Here is a 24,142-nt window from a genome sequence, read left to right as displayed (position 1 = left end):
GTCAGCAATAGCGTGCCGTATGGTGATATTATGATACCATAAAATATCTTGAAATCCACCATCAGATTGCCAACGGAAACCAGTCCACGATAGGTTTAGTTTGACAGATTACCAGAACCGCGAGCACCAGCCAGCGGGGACCCAGCACGCCCAATTGGCCGATCTTATACGGTACTGTATCATACAGCGCCCCAGGGCACATTGTTCTCCGATAATGTATCATACCGGTATTATAATTCAAGCATTAACTTATACCCTCACCCCATGCGTTGGTGTCAGTGGGGACCTCGATACTGCACTGCACATCACAAATCCTCACTCGCCCCTGCAAGTACCTGGTACGTATGATACCGTACGCCATTGAAATTTGAAAACCATCCACCCACCGGGTAGGGAGAAAACCTTTTCGATATCATAATACCATGCATTCTTGTGCACACCTCTCGGATACCATCCTTGGCCGAGACATTGACTACGGTACTTGAATAACCCAAATAAATTTTTTTTTAAAAATACAAAAATTATCGAAAGTGGCTCGGGGCATTTAGGTGCTTTTTCCAGTTTTTTTTTTCCATAATTTTTGAAACTTGGAGTGATTTGTTTTGAATTCTTGGCACAACTTATAATATCACCAAAAACACTTCTTTTAGGCAGGACGAGGAGAAATCCTTTCCGATTACGAAAAATTAAAATTAAAATTCTAACAGTTTATTATATTTGTATTTCCTTTTTTAATTTTTCCTCACAATTTTATGATTGACAAAAAGGCGTCACTTTTTCGATGGTATATTTCCTAGGGGGGTGGTATCCGAAAGGTTTGTGATGGTATTGGAAAGGTTTACCCGTTTCGTTGGGATTCAAGTGCTTGGCTGGTATCGTATCATACCTGTCTTGTCTTTTCTTCCTCCCTCTTGAGACATCATAAGCATAGTAAAGTAACCGGTACTGGTGTCGTTGTCATACCGAGCATGATATTGCTCGATCATCTCTACCAGTACTTGTATTATATTCGAGGATGTAATTCACTACCGGTATCCGATTCCGCCGTTACACGGAAGAAAAAAAAAAAAAGAAGAAAAAAAGTTATGATACAGGTACGAGTACTTGTATGATACCGGGGCCCTCCTTTACCGGTACTATTCGCCATTTTTCTATTAATTTCCTTTCTTTTTTTCTCCCTCACCTTTTCCCCCCTCACCCCTCCCCACACGCACAACAACCTCTTCCTGCTACGGTGCCGGTAGACCAACTGTACCGGCCACATTGCCACCCGACGTTATTTCGTTTCATTTTATTTCTTGTAAATGACCAGCAAGCTCCTAGCCCTCCCAACCGACATTCTCATCTCCATAATCGTGCACCTGCCCACGGCCTCGTGCCTAACTCACCTCTCGCAGACGTGCAAGTCCTTGCACGCCTTCATATCCGCCGAGGGCTGGCGCGTCTTCGTGCAATGCCAACATGCCGGCTTCCACGCGAAGGTGACCAAGGCGCTGCCGCACGGCAAGCCGGCTCCTACGTGGAACCGGTGGGCGGAGGAGCTGACAGTGACGCGCAGCAACTGGGACAACTTTGGCTTCCTCGCGAGCGGCCTGTTCGTCGAGGGCAAGTGGCGGAGCCGGAGGAAGAAAAAGGAGGAGGAGCGGAGGCTGGGTCTGCAGCGCCGGGCGCGGGAGGACGCGTGTGTGCCTGTTATCGACCTCTGGGAGGAGTGGGCGGGCGGCGAGGAGGTGCTTGTTGTGGGCGCTGGGGTGAACATGATGGTGAGGAAGAGGAGGAGGCATGGGCGGGGTGATGGGTGGTGGAGGTATGAGGGAGTTGGTGCCGGTGCCGGCGCTGGCGCTGGGAGCGGCAGGAGGGATATGGATGGGGGGGAAGATGAGGGAACTGGTGGGGTGGAGGGCGGCGAGGGTGGGGAAGAGCCGACCCTCTTTGAGATTTTTAATGCGAAGCATCGCGCAGATTACCTCCGCAGCTGCAGGGACAGCCAGCAGGATTACACTACCGTCCACCTTTTGGGCTCCCAGGGCCGGGAGAACGCCGAGATCGCCGTTGTCGGACGAGCTTCTGGCGCACTGGAAATGGTAAAATTGACCACGGGCCCCGGAAGGGCCGGGAGAATGAGTGTGCTGGGACGATTCGAGACCTCGGCGCGCAAGAGCGAGTGGAGTCCCAGGATGGGCAAGTACACCTCCATACTCCCGTACGCTGGTTCCGGGGACCAGCACGGCCTCATGAGCGCTGGTGCGAGGACCGGCCTGACATCGAGGTTTGCGCTTTACAGGGTGCGTATCCCCTCCAACGACGATTTTCGGGTAACGCCCGAGGCGCCGGTGTCGGAGGTTGAGATGAGTGCTGGCGATGGTGATATCTGGAGCACGAATTTGCTCTCGCCGGAGTATTTGGCCGTCACAAAGACTAATAGCCATGAGAGCCCTTTGTGTGTCTACGCAATTGCTCCGGATGGGATTCGGAAGAGGCCCATGATGTCTTTTCCCGATCCGTTCGGGTTCGGAGGGAGTACGGATGCTACCGCTACGGCCCGTTTGGAAAGTTTTGCGGGGGAGTTTCCCTCTGGGCAGGTCTTCTTGAGCGCGTGGTCCGGTGGTGACTTGAGGTATTATCTATTCCACTACTACTTTGCAGCCTGCACTTGAGGCTTGTAGCTAAGCCAACGCCGGAGACAAAAAAGCATGCACGACCTCCGCTCCCCCAATGAAACCGTCGCCCGCTGGGGCAGCTTCATATGCAAGCCCATCCGCTCCCTGCACACCCTGGACTCGGGCAAGTTCCTGGTGGGTCACAGTGAAGCCTGCATGCTCCGGGTCTTCGACATCAGGAGCAAATACTGCGACTTGGGAGAGCGCATCCCGATCGGGGGCGAATGGTCGAAATACCCGTACAGCTGGGTCACCAACTTCCAACTCCCGGGACGCTCCCGCCCGGAGCCCATGGACCCCGTGTTGGCGCTCGCCGTGTCGCCCTGGACGGAGAAGAGCGTGTACGCCGCCACTCCCGGCATGGTCTGGGAGCTGAACTTCGCCGGCACGATGACCAGAGCGCCCGAGCATGTTCCCGTCGCGCCGGGAGTGCCGGCGTGGAAGAAGATGTGGAAGCGCTCCAGGGTTTGGAGGAAGGCGGATGGGGAGAAGGAAATGGTTGAGCCTGTCACGCTCGCGGTTAAGGCTTATAACGGACTGCTGTGGGGGATGCATCATCAGCAGCCACCACGGAGGGTTTACCAGAGATATGTGTAGATTGGTGCTTTGTTTTTTGTTGTATTTATTAGATCACACACACACACATATATATATATATACATGTTGGCATGTTGTTATAGGTTGCAGTATAAAGTTAGCATTTTCATTGTTTTTTAATTGTACCGGTACTTTGTGCCGCGGCGGGATCAACAAAACAAGAACGTATGGTAAATGCAATAGAAATCAAGATCTTATAGTTCGAATTAATCATGGGCCGATCTTAAGCCAACCCCAGCAATTATTCCGAACCCCATCCCAGTTTCTAAAAAAAAACTTCTAGTATCAGACGCAATTAAACGAAAAGAGAAAACGAAATACCGTCCCGGCCACCGTCAGACAACAGTTTTGCCTGGTGCCTAAGCTTCAACTCTAGTTGGAGCTGGGTTATAGGATTTTGTATTGTTTTGGTGAGCCTCCCCTCCATCTCTTCCTGCTTTTTTGTGACCCTCTCTTCGACATGGCGGTCGTAGAAGACCAGCTTCAATAAAATCTTGTCAATCTGTTTAGCCTAAGGTCATGTAGACTAGACCGTGTAAGCCCTCAGCGAGGCGTAGCATGGCTTGGTCTATTACTGTACAGTACCGTATTAACTCGAGTTATCCACTATCTCCGCCAGGCCTTCTAATTCCCGCGCCCTAAAACAAAAAACCCTTAAGAAGGATTGGTGTTTTCCTCACAAAGTAAAGACTGAGTTTTCTGATTGTGTTCAACCCCATTAAGTGGTATTCGCAATTCTATTAACCTGTCCAACTGGACCGATCTTGGGCTGATGCCAGGATTGACAGATATTAGAGGTCTGGCGGAGATAGTGAATAACTCGAGTTAATACGGTAGGGTAGTTAGGGGAGGGAGTTGTTGCTGCCAGGTCTCACTGCGCCTGGCTGAGGGCTCAAAAGGTTTAGCAACAATCGACTGCCAGTGATGACATACCCCAATGCCAAAAGTCCCGAAGATCCACCTCATCCATATTTGGGGTTCTCGATTAGATCCTTCACTGGTTCAAGGCTCCTTTCCAAGCTCTTGTGCAATCGATCCTCAAGCATATTGAGTTGATCATCCGTCATGGTGATGAATGCTGGGAGATGGTTAGAATATTGCAAACTTGAAGGATTGTTTTTATTATAGTAAACATTACCGCTTCGGGTTTCGGGGCCTGATTACCGTGAGAACTCGAATAATCGAACCTGGAGCTAGGACGTTGGAGTTGCCTGTGCTGGTTAAGGTACGGCACTTCTTCACATTTTGTTTGTCTGAGGCAGGGACCCCGGGGGTCAATTTTCGCAGTGTTTTCACCCCCCTATGCAAGAGAGGAAATTTTGGATGTCCTAGCGCGAGGTTCAATTATTCGAGTTCTTACGGGTAGTCGGGTCTTGTGCATTCTCATTGGTTAAAGACTATTGTTTAACGACAAGGTAAGTACTATACATCACTCAACAAACACAATTGATTTGTACTTACTTGCGAGGAAAACGGTTGTAGCATACGGATAGGGTGAACGAAACTCGGGTCATGGAGGTGATGGAGAGGCCTGCAGTGAAGGACACGGGGTTGATATTATAATAAGGTATAGAGGATTAGAAGCAAACGCCACGCCGGTAACAGAACCCCACTACTCGTCGTGTCGTGACGTTTGTGAAATGGACTGGACTTGCATGGTGGTGCACAGGGGTTCATACAACCACAAAAGAGCCCTAAAACAGTTAGTTTAGAATATATATAAAGCAATGTGACATGAAAAAAAGTTATATATTAAAAATTAAAAATTAAAAATTAAGCATTAAAAATTAAACAATAAATATTAAAAATTAGAAATTAGAAATTAAAATTATTTTCTCTATCATCTGATATACAGGCTTGGATCCGTTCAGGCATGGAGTCGATATGGTGATTGACACATTCCTCAGGATAATTGTTCCAAGTCTATAATAGTATTAAATAAAAATATAAAATATCAAAGAAAGTGAGTTACTTCCTCAAGAACATGTCTAATCTGACGGCAGTCATTCTTGGCCCTATCTGATCTTGTAAAATGTCCTTCAACTCCGTCCAAATAGTCTCAATCGGATATAAATCCAGAGAATTTGCAGGCCAAATAAGTTTCCGAAACCCAAGCCTTTCTCGGGGAGTATCATGATAATGGTGGACATGTGCAGGAGCATTGTCCTCCATTATCATGATACCTCGTTCTGGAAACTCAGCCATGGCCTGCCCCGTAAATGGATAGAGAAGGGGGTTCAGAATTCGTTGACGGTAAATATACCAGTCAATTCCCCCCTTCCTATCAACCTTCCTCATCTTCAAGACTGGGTTTGGAAATGAGAGCTGTAATCCCAATGAGCTGGTAGTTGCATTGGCTGCTAGCTCAGATTCAAACTCTCGTTGAAGAGTTTGAATAGCTTCTGTACGCTGGTTTGTTGTTTCATATGGGGTTGTTGTCACGAACGTGGCTTAGCGAGGAAAGGGTTTTCATGTGACACATGGTTATGAGTCACAGGTATGTTATTGTTTCACGCATATAACCTATTCGGGTTGTATGATTAGTTATGTGTGGGATTTGTGATGCTTTCGCACATGGCTCAAGTATGAGTCATGGGACATGCGCCTGACGAGTATGCCTTACGAGTATGCCTTACGGGCAAGCCTTGCGCATATGATTTATGTTTCGCACATGACCTCATTATGATGTCATGGGTTTTGTGCATATGACTCAGTCAAGTCATATGACTTATTTATTGCGTTATGATTGGTTTATGAGTTTTGCACATGACCTTGTTATAAGGTCATGGGTTTTGAGCATGTGATCACTTTGATCACATAACTAGTTTGTTTTGATTTGGTTTTGCACATGTGACCACTTTAGGTCACATGATTAAAGGTGGGAAGAACACTATATAAGGAGGCCGAGGCGGCCGAGAAAGATAGGTTCTTCACGCTTTGTTCTAAGTACTTTTCCTCGTCCTTGCCGTCACTTCGCCCCAAGCGTTTCTTTCGCCATCATGGTGGGCCTTGATGCCTTTGATTCTGGGGGAGATATTTGAGTTCGCTCAGTAGTTCCTGGGGTCTTTGGTGTTGATGTCTGTTAGGCGTTGCGTTGCGGATAACTTGTTTGCGTCTTGTTTCGTAGGACTGGTTATCTCACGATACTGGCACTTCGAGCACTCATCACGGTCGCATACGAGCCCCTTTCGGTAAAATGTCTACGGCTTCCTGTCTATCGTCTACTCGCAGGTTTCGCGTTCGATTGGGGGGATTGAACATTGTGTTTGGGGGGATCACCCGTGTCGTTCTTTGGGCCAGCTCATGTCTTTTGTTGGGTTTTAACGGAGTCCTTAGTTCACGCGATACAAAACGCCCTTGGGTTAGACTGATGACCTTCCCAAGTATCAACTCGTCGTACCGGCCGCATCATTTCCTCAAGGGAGGAGGCCTCGCCGGCCCCTCCTTGCCTCGTTACTTTATGTTTCTACGGTTGGAATCCTACGATGTTGTTTATCACCGTTCCCTTGGAAGCTTTTGTCCTTGCGGCATATACGGTGGTTCAGTCAGGTGTCACCTCCTAGCTACTGTGGGGATGGCTTTGACCCTGAAAAACCTTACCCCCTGGAGTGGTTTTTCTTTGCTGCCTGGGGTGGTGTGGGACGATTGGCTGCCAGGCGCTCGCGTTGTCGGTGCGTCTGGGTGGTTCAGTTGTGGTCTGTGGTTGGCGGCTTCACCCATTGCAAGTGGGGCCTACCTTCCGTTTGTCTGCTTCTGTTCGTTCGCCCTTCCCCTTCTTGTCGCGTCAGTAGGGGATGCCTCTTGCCTGTTGTTCGGTCTGTGCCTGTTGCCAGACCTGTGGGGCTGGCTTTGGCTGGCTCTGCTTACTCTTTCCCGACTCGGTTGGATTTCCGTTCGGCTGGGTTGGATGGTATGGCTGGTGCCTGTGCCTTCGGGTGTGGGTGCTGCCTCCTTTGTAGCTCCTAGCTGTAGCTGGTGGGCTCCCCTTGGCTATATGGTGCTGGGAGTTGGGGCTCTGTTCGTGTGGCCAAGATCAGTGGCTGCCTGGTGGGGCTGGGTATAAGCTCTTCTATGGTCGTCGGATGGTTAATCTGTCTGAGGGGCTGGGGGGGCTGGATGGGCTCTGTGGCGTCTGGTGTGTGGGGCTTGGGGGGGGCTGATTGGGGGGGGAGAGGCACCTGCGAGCACCGGTCGGGCATGCGTCAGGTTGGAGGATGTCTAATTAAGTGTTTCCGGACCGGTTTGGGCTGCTGGGCGAAGCTGCTGAGTGCTGTAAAGCTCCCCGGCGGACTGCTGGACTGATGGCCACCTGTGCGGATAGTGGGTTGCGACCACCTGGTTGGACTTGTTTGGGTTCTGCGTACTGGGTGTTGTGGAAGTTTGTTTGGTTTCTTTGGTTTGGCAATGGGCATGGCTGGCAGGGGCAAGGCACCACGGGTGGGAGATAGGCCCCACTGACTATTTCGGTCTGTCACCACCTCTATGTATTTCCTTTGTTTATGGGCTTGTTTTGGGGGACAGGAAGCGGGTACAGGTCCTCCTCACCATTACGCTCCTCGGAGGCACTTGGCAAAGTGGATTTATAGGGTCGACGGCCTGGCATGCGGATGCGAGAGGTGGACATGTTGGTCACCTCCTCTCTGCCATTGTGTCGCCTGTAGTTTATAATTATTTTGGTTTGTTGTTAGTTTTCTACTGTGGTGGAGGTGCTGCGGGACGGTATTTAGACCGGGTGGTAGTGGTTTTAATTTGGTTGGACGAGGAACCTGGTTGGGTCGGTCTCTTGCTCGGCTTCGGCTACACTTGGTGCTGGTTGGCTTCATACCAGAGGGGCTACGGACTTGGAACTGGGAGGGCGCTGGGTTGTTTGATGGTCTTGTAATTAGTTTCCGTGCGGGCATGACTCGGGGATGGCAGGTGCGGGACCGTAGACTTAGTTAGCCTAGGATTAGTGGTATGCCGGTTAGCGGTATCCCTGTGCCAGCGGGGGCTCGTCATATGCCAGTGTTGGCGGTACGAGTTTAAATAAAATTAGATTGACTTCTAAGTACTTTTCCTACATATTACTTTAACAAATATAAAACACCTTTACGATCTTTATCCTTATTACAACCTTATCATTATGACAAGAAGCACTCGTTACGAAGACGAGTTAGAGAAAGCTTACGATAGGTGTTTCCGATAGAAGACAAAGGTCTTGTACTATCGGTAACATAGGCAGAGGCCTAGAGCTATCGTAAGACAAGGAAAGAAAGGGAAAGAAAAGATAAGTATCGTTCCCCGTCGCCAAGAACTAACTATCTGAAAGGGGATCGTTACATTACAAAGCGTCACCTAGTGCGACGCCAAACGATACAAGACGGCATCCTTCAACCCAGATCGGGAAGGAGATATTGACATCGACAATCAAAATCTTAATCTAGGAGGATTCAGCGACGCACTAGATCACGTCTCAGCATAACCCTCGAGAGCAGCAAGCCCAGTAACCACAGAAAAAGGATCACCAGTCGATAGCTCTCCTGCTGGAACGCCACGACCCGAGAGAATGTCGGGATCTGCAGTACCTGGGCCACCGGCCCCAGCCGCTCCGGCACCCGGAACCAGCATACTTGAAATGACTGAAAATCAGTTTCAGGCATTTCTTGCAGCCACGCGAAATACAGGGCAAGAAAATGTCCAACGACCAAAAGCAAAGGAGCCCGACACATACGAAGGAGCCGAAGATAAGCTACGAATATTCTTAGCGCAATGCGAGGGATATTTTGCAGTTAAGCGATACGGAGATCACCATGATGAAATTAAGATTCCATATGTGGAATCTCTACTCAGAGGACTCGCGGGACAATGGATCATGCCCTTCCAAGATGGAAGGAAACAGAGAGAATGGGTCACGTACGAAGAGTTCAAGGCGACACTCTTTGAACAATTTGGAGACCCCAACGCCAAAGAAACAGCAAGACGAAAGCTAGAAAAACTCCAGCAAGGAAAACAAACGTTCTCAGCATACTGGAATGAATGTCGACTGTTGGAATACGAGGCCAAGTTTGATGACGCGACTCTCTACATTATCCTCCTGAGAAACTACAGCGAGAGACTCCGACAAGCATGGGGAATCTCTGACCTGCGCTATACGACAGCCGAACGATTTGCAAGATGAGCAATCAACAAAGAAAGCAAATTAAACATGGTTCGGAGCAACTCGGAAAATACTATAGCACATAGGGTGGTCCAATCATCCAGGAATGTGGACGGGACCTTCAAACCGCAAGCACCTCGAGGAGAAAGTCACACATTACCACCAGGCGAACCAATGGAATTGGACAAGTCAACAGCAGGGCCTGCTCTGAATCTGTCTAAGGAAGAATACGCCAGAAGAATGAATGGGAAACTATGCCTAAGGTGTGGAAAAGCTAGACATCGGATACGAGAATGCAGAAGCCGACTGGACAACGGATACCAGGGAAATAGAGCTACTGGAAATAATCGTTTCCAAATATCAGAAAAGAAGCAACATCCGCGAAATGATAGCAGAGGATTCACCGGCAGAAAACGAAGAGGGTCCCCAGTAAACGGTGGTCTGGGAGATCCAAGATGTGGACCTGGAAAACCCATCAAATTAGCGAACTACTACATGGCACTACACACGCAAAGAGGAGAAGGAGATGGAGATCTTGTGATGATCAAAACGAAGATATACAACAGAGAAAGAGAAGAAACAACAATATATGCAATGCTCGACTCGGGAGCCACTAAAGACTTCATCGACAAAAAAATATGCGACAAATACGACCTCTACACCAAACAAGCGAAGAAAGCAAGACAAGTCTACCTAGCGGATAGAAAGCCAAGCGCTATGGGTCCTATAACCCATACGGCGACAGTACCTATGGACATTGACAGCCATAGGGAAATGGCAACCTTTCAAGTGGCAGATCTAAAGAACCATGAGACAGTCCTAGGGATGCCATGGTTACGAATGCATAATCCGACGATCGATTGGAACGAGAACAAGATGACGTTTACAGGTGAACTATGTGCGACACAATGTCTCAACAGTTCACCTGTAGTCTACTCCATACCAATACGAGAAGCGGAAGAAGAAACTTTGTATGCAAAGTTTGCCGCGATGCGGCAAGACAAAAGGGTCCGGATACAAAAACTGGACCAAGAGGCAAAAGTGCCTACCAAGGGTTCCAAAGGGGCAGCAGGACACAACCTATATGCCAACGAAGGAATCAAGATACCAGCCAACGGGCAGGCAATGATAGCAACGGGAATAGCCATTGGACTCCCAGAAGGCACCTATAGAGGAATAGCACCCTGCAGTAGTCTAGCAGTCAAACACCGACTCATGACCATGGCAGGAGTGATCGATGTCGACTATACCGGTGAAATCAAAGTGGTCCTGGCCAACCTAGCTCAAGAGGACTACCAAGTCCAGAAAGGCGATCGAATTGCACAGTTGATAATCGAAAAAATCAACAAAGAGGATCTACATGAAGTAGATCAACTGGAAGAAACCATGAGAGGAAACAAGGGATTTGGAAGTACGGACCAAAACCAGCTCGATACAACAAAAAGAATTGAGATCAAAGAGATCACAGCACAAGCCTTTGGACGATATTATCGAAGAGGAGATACAACAGGAATTCTCAATTGGACATACGAAGACGAGAAAGCAGTTCTAGCAAAAATCAACATTAGCACAGAACTAGCAATCCAGGACAAGAAATATCAAAGCAAAAAGGGATGGAGAGAATTGGTTCCAAAAGAATATCACCAATTCACAAATCTATTACAAGAAGAGGAAGCTACAGAGCTACCACCTCGAAGACCAGGAATCGACCACCAAATTCAGTTGGACAAAGACGAAAAAACGGGAAAAACAAAAGAAATTCCCTATAAGAAGTTATACCCCCTAGGGGAAGCAGAGCTCAAAGAACTTAGGAAGTATATCGAGCAAAACCTAAAGAGAGGATGGATCAGAGACTCTTTTGCGTCAGGAGGATCTCCAATACTATTCGTCAAAAAGAAAGACGGAAAAATGAGACTCTGAGTGGACTACAGGGCCCTCAATTCGGTTACCAAGAAAGACCGATATCCACTACCCTTGATTGGGGAAGCACTGGACAGAGTACGATCAGCAAAATATTTCACCAAACTCGACATCAAAGACGCATACCACAATATACGCATCAAGGCAGGAGACGAATGGAAGACTACATTCGCCTCCAGATACGGAATGTTTGAATACTTGGTTATGCCTTTCGGGCTAACCAACGCACCGGCTTCATTCCAGAGATGGATCAACAGGGTACTTAATAAGTACCTTGACATATGTTGCATCGTATACCTGGACGATGTACTCATATATTCGGAAAACATACAACAACACCAAAAAGATATCAGCAACATCATGGCGGCAATACAAGGATCAGGAATGAAGATCAAACCAACAAAATGAGAATTCCATAAGGAAGAAACAGAATACCATGGATTTATCATCAATCGAAGTGGGGTCAAGGTCGACCCAGTTAAAACAGCAGCCATTTGGGACTGGGCCAAACCAAACAACAAAACAGATGTCCAGTGCTTTATGGGATTCTGCAACTTTTATCGAAGGTTCATAGAGGGATTTAGCAGGCTTGCAAAACCACTCTATAACCTTACGAAGAAAGACAAGAAATGGAAATGGGGAGAAAACGAACAAAAAGCATATGATGCAATACGAATGCATCTAACATCAGCACCCATACTGGTTCATTTCGACCCAAACCGAAAGACAATGATCGAAACAGATGCCTCAAAATATGTATGCTCAGGCATATTATCGCAACGGTGCGATGATGGAAAATGGAGGCCAGTGTCTTACCGATCCAAGACAATGACCCCTACAGAGTGCAACTACGATGTTGCAAACAAAGAACTATTAGCGATAGTTCAAGCATTAAAAGAATGGAGGAGATACATTTCAAACAACTACCATCCAGTTCGAGTTCTAACCGACCACAAGAACCTGGTCCCGTTTATGACCACGAAAGAATTGAATGACCGCCAGATAAGATGGATGGAGCACCTTAGCAAATACAACTTCAAAATCGAATACCGACCAGGAAAAGAGAGCGGAAAGCCAGGTGCTCTCACAAGGATTGCAAGCGACAAACCACAAACAAAAGAAGACGAAAGGATCAAACAAAAAACACGGACACTACTACCAAAAACGTACTTTGAGGCCATGGAGGTTATCCAATTCACATCAAAGGAGGAAAGAGGAATTGAGGACGCAAACGAGAAAGACAAAACAATCCAGGCAATAAGAGAAGCCTTGGAAGAAGGAAAAAAGGAGTTGAAAGGAATTGCACTGGGGTTATGCCAATGGAAGGATGGAAATATGTGGTACGATGGAAAACAATGGATCTCAGAAGAAGAGGAGATAAGGACAGACATCATACGACAACACCATGATATCCGAATGGCAGGACACGGAGGAACGGCTAAAATCACGGAATTCATCACAAAATCATTCTATTGGCCAGGACTGCACGAAGATGTCAAATGATATGTCAAAAACTGCGACATATTGCCAAAGAACGAAAACGGCTAAACACGCACCATATGGATTACTAAAATCAAACGAGGTCCCCGAACAACCATGAGAAATAATTACTATGGATTTCATCACGGACCTACCAACATCGGAAAATTGCGATAGCATCTTGGTCGTGGTGGACCGCCTGACCAAAATGAGTCATTTCATTCCGGTTAGAAAAGACATCAACAGGAGGGATTTTATACAAATATTCTTCCGAGAGGTCTTTCGACTTCATGGCCTCCCAAAGAATATCATTACCGATCGAGGAACACTATTCACATCGGGACTATGGAAGAAAGTAATGGGAGAAATGGGAATACAAAACAGAATGAGCACAGCATTCCACCCACAAACAGATGGACAAACGGAACGGGTAAATGCGATACTCGAACAATATTTAAGGGTCTATGTCAACTATCAACAAGATGATTGGTACAAGCTGTTATCGATGGCCGAATTCCCATACAACAATGGAAAGCAAGAAACAATTGGCACGACACCCTTCTTCGCGAATTACGGACAACATCCACAAAGTCAGACCACATATCATACGATTAATGATGTGATACTGGAGAAAGCGGATATGGGAAAACTACACGAAACCTTACAATACGAGATGAGTCAAGCCCAACAACGGCAAAAAGAACAATACGATAAGCACCGAAGACCGGATCCAAACATACAACCAGGAAATATGGTATGGCTAATACCACGCAATATCCATACGACACGACCATCAAAGAAACTGAACTACAAGAAAATTGGACCCTTCAGGATATTGGTAAAAGTGGGCAGCCGAGCTTATAAACTTGACCTTCCCTCCTCAATGCGAATACACAATATATTCCACATCTCACTCCTCGAATTACACAACGATAATAGATTTCCTTCACAAATACTTATTCCTCCGCCACCGATCGAACTCGACGGAGAACCAGAGTACGAGCTGGACGAAATAGTCGATTCCCGCTTCTTCCACGGTCACCTCCAATGCCGAGCCAAGTAGACAGGATACTCTCCTGAACATGATAAAACTTGGTACTTCGCACACAAAATCGAAAACGTACAAGATGCCATCTCAACCTTCCACCAGCAATACCCAGGCAAGCCCGGCCCAGGTGACAATCACATTCAACCAAGACAAAAGCAAGGGAGAGACTCCCACACCATTGCAGCAACACGAGGGCTGGGGCGATAGCCCCCGCCAAACCACACCCACCAGCCCCGAATACTCATTCATGGGGCCAACCGACGAAGAACTCAAGGAAAGGGAAAAACAAGCACAGCATAACGCCATGTCATGGACGGTATGCTACGATGACGGTTGCCAAACACACTTTGGCGACAAAGAAGGCTCGGGATGGTTCCCGAGAGAATGTCGGAAGCGTGGCCCACGCCTGGACCACGTTCTAAATCATTGGCAACAATGCTTCAGAAATGTGTGCAGGATGCACAGGGCACAAAAAATATCTGTGGGATTTTACCCGCAGAAAGATGGAAGCCGAAAAGAGTTGGAAGGAGAAGATGCCAGAAAGGCATGGGCCGCGAGGACGCGGTCCAAGGAGGGAGGGGCCCAAAACTCCTCGGCAGATACGGAACCGGATGTCAGGAGCCTGCACAGGCAGATCCGGGGACTCCAAGAACAACTGGGCCAAGCCGAGGCCACAATTTCGGCAAACGACAAAACGATCGCAGAGCTTAGACAGCTGAACGATAACCAGCAGCAAACAATCGAGATGGCGAATCTGACTCTGGAATCTGCAAGGGTCAGATGGAGGATGGCAGACGAAAAGTTCCACAAGTTGAGAAGAACCATGCGCTCGGCAGGACGGGAACTATTGAAACTGGGAGAAAAAGCCTGATGGGACTCAGGCTTAGGAGGAAGGGAGCTAATGTCACGAACGTGGCTTAGCGAGGAAAGGGTTTTCACGTGACACATGGTTATGAGTCACAGGTATGTTATTGTTTCACGCATATAACTTATTCAGGTTGTATGATTAGTTATGTATGAGATTTGTGATGCTTTCGCACATGGCTCAAGTATGAGTCATGGGACATGCACCTGACAAGTATGCCTTATGAGTATGCCTTACGGGCAAGCCTTGCGCATATGATTTATGTTTCGCACATGACCTCATTATGATGTCATGGGTTTTGTGCATATGACTCAGATCGAGTCATATGACTTATTTATTGCGTTATGATTGGTTTATGAGTTTTGCACATGACCTTGTTATAAGGTCATGGGTTTTGAGCATGTGATCACTTTGGTCACATGACTAGTTTGTTTTGATTTGGTTTTGCACATGTGACCACTTTAGGTCACATGATTAAAGGCGGGAAGAACACTATATAAGGAGGCCGAGGCGGCCGAGGAAGATAGGTTCTTCACGCTTTGTTCTAAGTACTTTTCCTCGTCCTTGCCGTCGCTTCGCCCCGAGCGTTTCTTTTGCCATCATGATGGGCCTTGATGCCTTGGATTCTGGGGGAGATATCTGAGTTCGCTCAGTAGTTCCTGGAGTCTTTGGTGTTGAGGTCTGTTAGGCATTGCGTGGCGGATAACTCGTTTGCGTCTTGTTTCGTTGGACTGGTTATCTCACGATACTAGCACTTCGAGCACTCATCACGGTCGCTTCCGAGCCCCTTTCGGTAAAATGTCTACGGCTTCCTGTCTATAGTCTACTCGCAGGTTTCGCGTTCGATTGGGGGGATTGAACATTGTGTTTGGGGGGATCACCCGTGTCGTTCATTGGGCTAGCTCCTGTCTTTTGTTGGGTTTTAACGGAGTCCTTAGTTCACGCGATACAAAACGCCCTTGGGTTAGACTGATGACCTTCCCAAGTATCAACTCGTCGTACTGGCCGCATCATTTCCTCAAGGGAGGGGGCCTCACCGGCCCCTCCCTGCCTCGTTACTTTATGTTTCTACGGTCGGAATCCTACGATGTTGTTTATCACCGTTCCCTTGGAAATTTTGTCCTTGCGGCATATACGGTGGTTCAGTCAGGTGTCACCTCCTAGCTACGGTGGGGATGGCTTTGACCCTGAAAAACCTTACCCCCTGGAGTGGTTTTTCTTTGCTGCCTGGTGTGGTGTGGGACGATTGGCTGCCAGGCACTCGCGTTGTCTGTGAGTCTGGGTGGTTCGGTTGTGGTCTGTGGTTGGCGGCTTCACCCATTGCAAGTGGGGCCTACCTTCTGTTGGTCTGCTTCTGTTCGTTCGCCCTTCCCCTTCTTGTCGCGTCAGTTGGGGATGCCTCTTGCCCGTTGTTCGGTCCGTGCCTGTTGCCGGACCTGTGGGGCTGGCTTTGGCTGGCTCTGCTTACTCTTTCCTGACTCGGTTGGATTTTGGTTCAGCTGGGTTGGATGGTATGGCTGGTGCCTGTGCCTTCAGGTGTTGGTGCTGCCTCCTTTGTGGCTCCCGGCTGTGGCTGGTGGGCTCCCCTTGGCTATATGGTGCTGGGGGTTGGGGCTCGGTTCGTGTGGCCAAGATCAATGGCTGCCTGACGGGGCTGGGTATAAGCTGTCCTATGGCCGTCGGATGGTTAATCTGTCTGAGGGGCTGGGGGGGCTGGATGGGCTCTGTGGCATCTGGTGTGTGGGGCTTGGGCGGGGCTGATTGGGGGGGGAGAGGCACCTGCGAGCAGCGGTCGGGCATGCGTCAGGTTGGGCGATGTCTAATTAAGTGTTTCCGGACCGGTTTGGGCTGCTGGGCGAAGTTGCTGAGTGCTGTAAAGCTCTCCGGCGGACCGCTGGACTGATGGCCACCTGTGCGGATAGTGGGTTGCGACCACCTGGTTGGACTTGTTTGGGTTCTGCGTACTGGGTATTGTGGAAGTTTGTTTGGTTTCTTTGGTTTGGCAATGGGCATGGCTGGCAGGGGCAAGGCACCACGGGTGGGAAATAGGCCCCACTGACCTTTTCGGTCTGTCACCACCTCTATGTATTTCTTTTGTTTATGAGTTTGTTTTGGGGAACAGGCAGCGGGTACAGGTCCTCCTCACCATTACGCTCCACGGAGGCACTTGGCAAAGTGGGTTTATAGGGTCGACGGCCTGGCATGCGGATGCGAGAGGTGGACATGCTGGTCACCTCCTCTCTGCCATTGTGTCGCCTGTAGTTTATATTTTGGTTTGTTGTTGGTTTTCTACTGTGGTGGAGGTGTTGCGGGACGGTATTTAGACCGAGTGGTAGTGGTTTTGATTTTGTTGGACGAGGAACCTGGTTGGGTTGGTCTCTTGCTCGGCTTCGGCTACGCTTGGTGCTGGTTGGCTTCATGCCAGAGGGGCTACGGACTCGGACCGGGGAGGGCGCTGGGTTGTTTGATAGTCTTGTAATTAGTTTCCGTGTGGGCATGACTCGGGGATGGCAGGTGCGGGACCGTAGACTTAGTTAGCCTAGGATTAGTGGTATACCGGTTAGCGGTATCCCTGTGCCAGCGGGGGCTCGTCATATGCCAGTGTTGGCGGTACGAGTTTAAATAAAATTAGATTGAATTCTAAGTACTTTTCCTACATATTACTTTAACAAATATAAAACACCTTTACGATCTTTATCCTTATCGCAACCTTATCATTATGACAAGAAGCACTCGTTACGAAGACGAGTTAGAGAAAGCTTACGATAGGTGTTTCCGATAGAAGACAAAGGTCTTGTACTATTGGTAACATAGGCAGAGGCTTAGAGCTATCGTAAGACAAGGAATGAAAGGGAAAGAAGGTAAGTATCGTTCCCCGTCGCCAAGAACTAACTATCTGAAAGGGGATCGTTACAGTTGTATATAAATGATAGGGAAGTTCACAACCTTAAATGTAAATAATAATTTATTAGTATTATATATTATGTACATATTAGAAATAATAAAATAATACTATTAAACAATATAAATTAAATTAAAATTGATACTCATACATACCAGCTTTTCCATGCAGGATTGCACTCCAAAACATTACAGTTACCCCTTGTGTGAACTTGCGATCAATATTTTGTAGGTAGATATGCTTCCCCAGCACGACGTAATACTCCACGAGCTCGACGGGACCGGAGATTTCCCATTTCAAAATAGGATTCATCGGTAAAGATGATATTTCTCCAATCAATATTCTGATGTTGATGACGAAAGGCAAGTCTTCTAACCATTTGTTCTGGATTAAGAGTTGGTTTGTGAACTGGCTTTCGTCAATAAATTTTATTTTCACGCAGCACTTTCGAAATTATCTGTCTGCTTACATTAAGTTGCGCTTTTATTTTCAAATTAGTTACATATTCAAATTTATTTAACAAAAGAAAAAGAACTACCTTCTTCTGCTAACTGTGTGAAGGTTATTCGGCAGTGCTCTGCATCCTGCAAAGTCACATCCACCAAATGTTACTTCTGTGCCTGTGTAAGGCACTCGTTTGCACCTTTTACAGAGTTAGGCAATGGTGCAAGATTCTCATTTGCACATAGATCATGACTTTAGTTCTGACTGGCGCGCTTCTGTGCTGTTCGGATGATATTGGAGCAGGTACTGAGCAACACCCCCGTCTTTGCTGAAATCTCCTTTAAACTCATCTTTTGTTCTCCTTCCAGCATTGCATACCCTACAATCTGCCCCCTCTTTTCCATTGAAGCTATTTTCCCTCTTGGTGTTGACATTTTACTGAAAATCTCTGATGTTGTAGGTATTCACGTTAAGGTTTAGACATAATACACAGTCTACGACCCCCTATTATTGTTCCTTTTATTTTAGTAATACTGTAATCTATACTAATTATTCCCCTAGTATAACCAGTACGGGTACTCAGTGTAACCGGTACGGGTACTTGGTTATTGGTTTTGTTTTATGTTTTGTTTTAAGTATCGCTTTGATACTTGGTTAGTTTTAAGTATCGTTTGATACTTGGTTTTGTTTTATGTTTTGAAAACCCGTGGGGTATCTTCTTCAGAGTTGCTGTAGGCTTTGTGCCGTGGCTGGCTATTCCTACTAGAGGATGTCTGTGTTTTGTAGGCCTTGGTCTCATGGAGAATGGCGTCCTTTCATTCTGCTCTTGCAATTATTACTGCAATATCATCGCGGTCTTCCTCGAGTGGTTCTACTTCTCTCCGGAGTGTAGGGTGCATAGCGTCGTAGAATTGTCGCTTCAGGATGTATTTGGAGATACTTCCTCTCTCCATTCGGTCCTTGTACATCATCAGGTCCATAGCCACATTGGTGATTCGCTTGACGTGCGTTCCGTTAACTTGCTGGAGCTGGTTGAATTTATTGTATTGGAGGTCGTTGGTTATAGAGGATTGGAATCATCCTTTCAGGTAATCGAGAACTGTAGTTCCTCTTAATCTTACATTTCCGCCAAAATCCTTATAGCATTGGTGGTATGCGTCAGTTGCCTTTCCTTCGCAAAATGATCCAATGATAAGTCCGGTTGTAGGATCTTCCACATCTTTTCCTTGTAAGAGTAGGAAGTGTGGGAGTTCCGTCGCCCATCATTCAAAGGCTTCAGGTTTTTTCTTTTCCTTCTCCTGTGAACTTTGCTGTGAGGTGGAGTTTAAATTTAGGGGGTTCAAATACTGCAGGTACCTCCTCTTTTTCAGGCCTAGCCCGAGATTTTCCTCCTCCAGAAGGCCCTCCTCCTGTGCTAGCAATATCTGATTCGCTACTGGATTCGGGGTCGATTGGAGGATCAAAAGAAGGTTTCTTTGCTGGAGTAGAAGGGAATTCTCCTGGAGGTTGTGTATCTTCCGTATTTGCAGGATCGCCCGGCTCTTTAGCAGAGTGCCGGGGTTATTTCTTTCTTGTAAGGTCTTGCCGTGGGATTTGCTTCCCACTCCTGGTTGTCAAAGACTCTATCTTGGGTTTGAGATGAAGCCGAATGTGCCGTGATTCTGCCGCTTCTCTCCGCTAGCGTTCTGAGGTGGATATCGATAGGTTGATCAGGCCTAAATCCGGGGACAGGTTCTTAACCACTTGCTGAGGTTAAAAAAATTGTAACGTGTTCGCAAGGTGCTAATCACGTTAACGGTAATAGGTACGATAGTTGGCAGGTGGCCTGCTCTTCCAGAGAGAAGGCGAGAGCTGAGAACTAAAGGAGGCTTCGAGAGTGTACTGAGGAACAAAGAAGTAACTGTTCAACCAAGTATATTGATATACTGTCTGTCGAAGTCTGCCCTTTCTATCGTAGAAACAGGCCGTCTTTAAATACACAAATCTGTTCATGTCTTAACATGAACGAAACTAATCAAAGGTATCAATCGATACACTTTGGTAAAACTCCTTAAGTATCAAAGCGATACTTAAAATAAAACATAAAACAAAACCAAGTATCAAACGATACTTAAGAAGTTTTACCAAAGTGTATTGATTGATACCTTTGATTAGTTTTGTTCATGCTAGACATGAACAGATTTGTGTATTTAAAGACCGCCTGTTTCTACGATAGAAAAGGCAGACTTCGACAGACAGTATTTCAATATACTTGGTTGAACGGTTACTTCTTTGTTCCTCAGTACACCCTCAAAGCCTTCTTTAGTTCTCAGCTCTTACCTCCTCTCTGGAAGAGCAGGCCACCTGCCAACTATCGTATCTATTACCGATAACGTGATTAGCTCCTTGCAAACACATTACACCTAGGCCTATTCAGATTCCCTCTTCCCTGAAATGTACCCCTGTGTGCCACCATGCAAGCCCGGTTCATTTCACAAACGTCATGACGTGACGAGTACAATAAATACACCAAATCCTGTCACCCGGCCGTTCTCTATACTATTCCATTTAAGGAAGGCTTCATGAATTGTGCGTTGACATAATTTACTGTGATTCAACAATCGGTGACAACCCACCCCTCTTCATCACCCCACACTCTCAACAGTACCTAAAATATTTGCTCTAAGTCAACCAAGAAGAAACCATTCTGCTCAATTCTTTTTTTCAATAAACTATGCCTTCTATTCTTTGCAGTCATGCTAAAAAACCTATTCCCTTCACACATCTCTCTGAGTTTCCCAGGGAGAGGATTCTGAGGTTACACGAGCCTCAGATGAGATATCAGCAAATTTCCCACTACCTTAATACCCTTAGACTATTGTCAGAGACACAATTGCAAAGGGACATCAAGAGGGCAAGGAGAATAAGGGTAGAGGAAGACATCCTAAAACTACTAAGTCACAGGATGATGCTATAGTGGAGGAAGCTCTTAAAGATCGCCATACTACCTATTCTGACATTGCTGAGCAAGTTGCTCCCAATGTTTCTAGTAGGACAGTAAGGAGAAAACTTGAAAAAAAGCATCTTAGAAAGTGTATAGCACAAGAGAGAGTTTATTTGGATGAGGATCTAGCTCAAGAGATGTTGGAATGGGCATTAGCTCATAGGTATTGGACCAAGGAGATGTGGAAAAGAAAGGCATTGTAGGGAGATGAGGTAGCTGTGGAAAGGGGAAAAGGAAAGAGGAGAAAATGAGTTTTCAGATACTTATATGAGAAATAGAATAAGGATTATGTTGAATCTAAGGCTAGGAGAGGGGAAAGAGGGATTAGCCAGATGATGACTGGTTGTTTTTATAGTCAAACTCATGGTCTTTTTTTGCCTGTTTTTCCTGATCCTTCTTGTGCTAGGAGTGGAGTTACTGGGAAGTCAATTATTAATGTTTATGATTATTATAACTTTCTAGGAATATGGCAGAATATCAGAGAAAAGGCTGGAGAAGAAGAGGTATTTTTTATTATTGACAATGCTAAGACTCACTTGCCTTTTAGGAGATGACTCAGAGGGCAGGGAATTACACTGATGGAAATTCCTGCCTATTCACCAGATCTCAATCCAATTGAAAATATTTGGTCTCTGGTGAAAGGTAAGCTTCACAAGCACTACCCTGAGCTATATCTTATGAAGGGTGATGTCAATGTGGTCAAGAAGGCAATAGTAGAGGCTATCACTCATTGTTGGGAACTTCTTGACCCAAAGGTTTTTGATACTTTAGCTGGATCAATGGTGGATAGAATAGAGGCGATTATTAAGGCTGATGGATGGTATACCAAATATTAATTTCTACTATGTATTTACATCTTTTTTTTTTTTTTTGGTTTTCATGATAGTAGATTGGTGGGTGAGTGTGGTTGTCATCGCTGAAGATTTTCCTCTGTTGAATCGCGGTTAATTTTGTCCACGCACAAAACAGTGTTCTGTTGCCCGGGGATTGCGAGTATCATGGACTGGATGCCAGTACCTGGGCATGGTCACAAAGCGCCGAAAAAAAAAGGATTAAGCAAGATCCTAACCAGAAAAAAGCGAGCTATAGCCTCTAAGATTCTTGAAAACATCCTAGCTATCCATTTCCGTCACCAAGCACTTCTCGACAAAGGACGATACGTCAAAGATCTATTGCCCTCCCCCATAGACTAATACAGTGCTCAAGCAGATAGACTGTGTGCTTTTTTTTTGTTGCATTTATTAGATTATATATACATACATACATATTGGAATATTATTATTATTATGTTGTAGTATAGCGTTTTTATTGTTTTTAATTGTATCATAATTATTATTTACATAGCGACCAGCACGGGAAAGAACAGAAGCGAGTGATCACGAATGACCACTCAGCTCAGAACAGAACATCCTCAGTATCAGGCTCTACGCCAACCCCAGTACGATAGACAATACCGACAATCAACGCCCAACGCCCAACGCCCAACAATCCCTCCCCTCCCCTCCACAACCACCACCACCACCACTGCCAAATCAAATGGCCACGGAACCCCTCTACGCAGTCACGAAAACACCGACAACTCCGCACCCGCAGGACGAAGAAGTAGCAACAATAGCAAACGTCGAGATACACTCGGTATACGCTGACCGCGAGGCCGCCAATCGTGCGGCTAGGGCACTGCTGAGGCAGGCGGCGGCTCGCGCTGGAAGACTTGGACGTCACGGGAACCCGACGGGTGGGTACGAGGAGAGTATGGGAGCTGATCTGTTGTATTTCGGTGGGTTGGAAGTGGAGGGGGAGGTGGGGAAGGTCGAGGTTAGGGTTTTGGGTGTTTGTGGGTATTTGTAAGGTTATTCTTTATTTTGGAGGTTTTTTTTTTTTTTGGAGTACAATTATCATACCATTGTGTACGAGTACTGTACTGTACAGTCCAGTAGTATCAGAGTATCAGACTGTGGGTTGAGTTTTTGTCGCGTGGTCGCGTGCGTGGGTTTCATTAATTTTTTGGGGTTAGTTAAAGTGTTGCTTGCAGGGGAAAAAAGAAGGAAACGCGTCCCCCTATGTTTTTTTCGTGGTGGGTAACGTTGATTGACCCTTTCTTTATTTGTATCATGCTTCAACTCACTACCACCACTGATAGTGTTACCAACTAATTGACTGGCGATTGCTCCTTCCTTACATTCTCTTTCAAACATTCACGGATAACTTCTTCTTCATCTTCTTCTTCGCCTCGAGTCATATTATTACTCCCTTCGCTCTTTGGTCTAATCCTTTAATCCTTTAATATAGTCTTCTTTTCTTCTTTAACTTAGGGATTATTCATTCCCTATGTATGTCTTTTCCTGTTTGAATAAGTAGGTACATTTAAACGAGAGGGAAAGGGATAAACACTTTCAAACGAGGAGCGGAGCGGACGGATACTTTACACTCTGAAGATATACCAAAGTTGTGTGAATAACAACGCGTTTTACCTACCCGCGACTGCCCGCCCGTTTACCCGCCCGATCACCGCAACAACTGCCGCACAGACAGAATGTACATCCCCCGACCCCTCTTCTCCTCCGCATACGCCCACCTGAAAGCCCATGCGCACTCCACCAATCCGTCAATTCTCCTCCTCTGCGCTCTGGACACGGATTCTCTCTGCGCCGCACGGATCCTGACCCATCTCCTTAAGCAAGACTACGTGCCGCACAAGATACACCCGGTCGCGGGGTACCAAGAGCTCGAGAATGTCAATGAAGCACTTGTTAAGGGGAACGAAGAGTTGCGCTTTGTGATTTGCTTGGGTTTGGGGGGATTGGTTGACATTGCTGCCTTTTTGGACTTGAATTGTGGGCGAGGAGGGGAAGAGGGAGAAGAAGGAGGGAGGGCAAAGGTGGAATGCTGGTTGGTGGATGGAAGGAGGCCGTGGAATTTGTATAACGTTTTTGGTGGTGGGGGGGAAGGAGCGGATGGGAAGGTTGAGGATGGGAGGTATGGCGTTGGGGAGGGAGTTGGCGGGGTAAAGTGTTTTGATGATGGTGATATTGAAGAGGAGTTGGAAGGGGAGGGGATGGCATTCCGGGCACTGATAAATATGCCAGAGATTGCCGAGGATAGTGATGA

At 46.8% G+C, this 24,142-nt stretch overlaps 3 protein-coding genes; all 3 read left to right on the top strand.

Annotated features, from left to right (window-relative positions):
- Positions 1 to 1,138: 1,138 nt before the first annotated feature.
- Positions 1,139 to 2,657, top strand: GSTUM_00009063001 (uncharacterized protein; the record flags this gene model as incomplete). XM_002840468.2 has 1 exon in its annotated part: positions 1,139 to 2,657. Exon 1 carries the CDS (start codon positions 1,305 to 1,307, stop codon positions 2,655 to 2,657), a length of 1,353 nt encoding a protein of 450 aa, XP_002840514.1. The 5' UTR covers positions 1,139 to 1,304.
- A 36-nt stretch (positions 2,658 to 2,693) lies between these two features.
- Positions 2,694 to 3,467, top strand: GSTUM_00009062001 (uncharacterized protein; the record flags this gene model as incomplete). XM_002840467.2 has 1 exon in its annotated part: positions 2,694 to 3,467. One exon carries the CDS (start codon positions 2,694 to 2,696, stop codon positions 3,255 to 3,257), a length of 564 nt encoding a protein of 187 aa, XP_002840513.1. The 3' UTR covers positions 3,258 to 3,467.
- Positions 3,468 to 23,567: 20,100 nt separating this feature from the next.
- Positions 23,568 to 24,142, top strand: part of GSTUM_00009059001 (uncharacterized protein) — a gene marked incomplete at both ends in the record, with an annotated part of 2,920 nt that continues 2,345 nt past the window's right edge. The window contains 3 exons of the mRNA XM_002840466.1: positions 23,568 to 23,970; positions 24,031 to 24,073; positions 24,123 to 24,135. Coding sequence (XP_002840512.1) covers positions 23,568 to 23,970; positions 24,031 to 24,073; positions 24,123 to 24,135 — 459 coding nt within the window. The remainder of the gene's footprint in view (positions 23,971 to 24,030; positions 24,074 to 24,122; positions 24,136 to 24,142) is intronic.

Source organism: Tuber melanosporum (assembly GCF_000151645.1).
Source record: "Tuber melanosporum whole genome shotgun sequence assembly, scaffold_52, strain Mel28".
NCBI classification, from domain to species: domain Eukaryota; kingdom Fungi; phylum Ascomycota; class Pezizomycetes; order Pezizales; family Tuberaceae; genus Tuber; species Tuber melanosporum.
The sequence above is the reverse complement of the archived record's forward strand: the minus strand, read 5'-3'. Positions and strand labels throughout refer to the sequence as shown.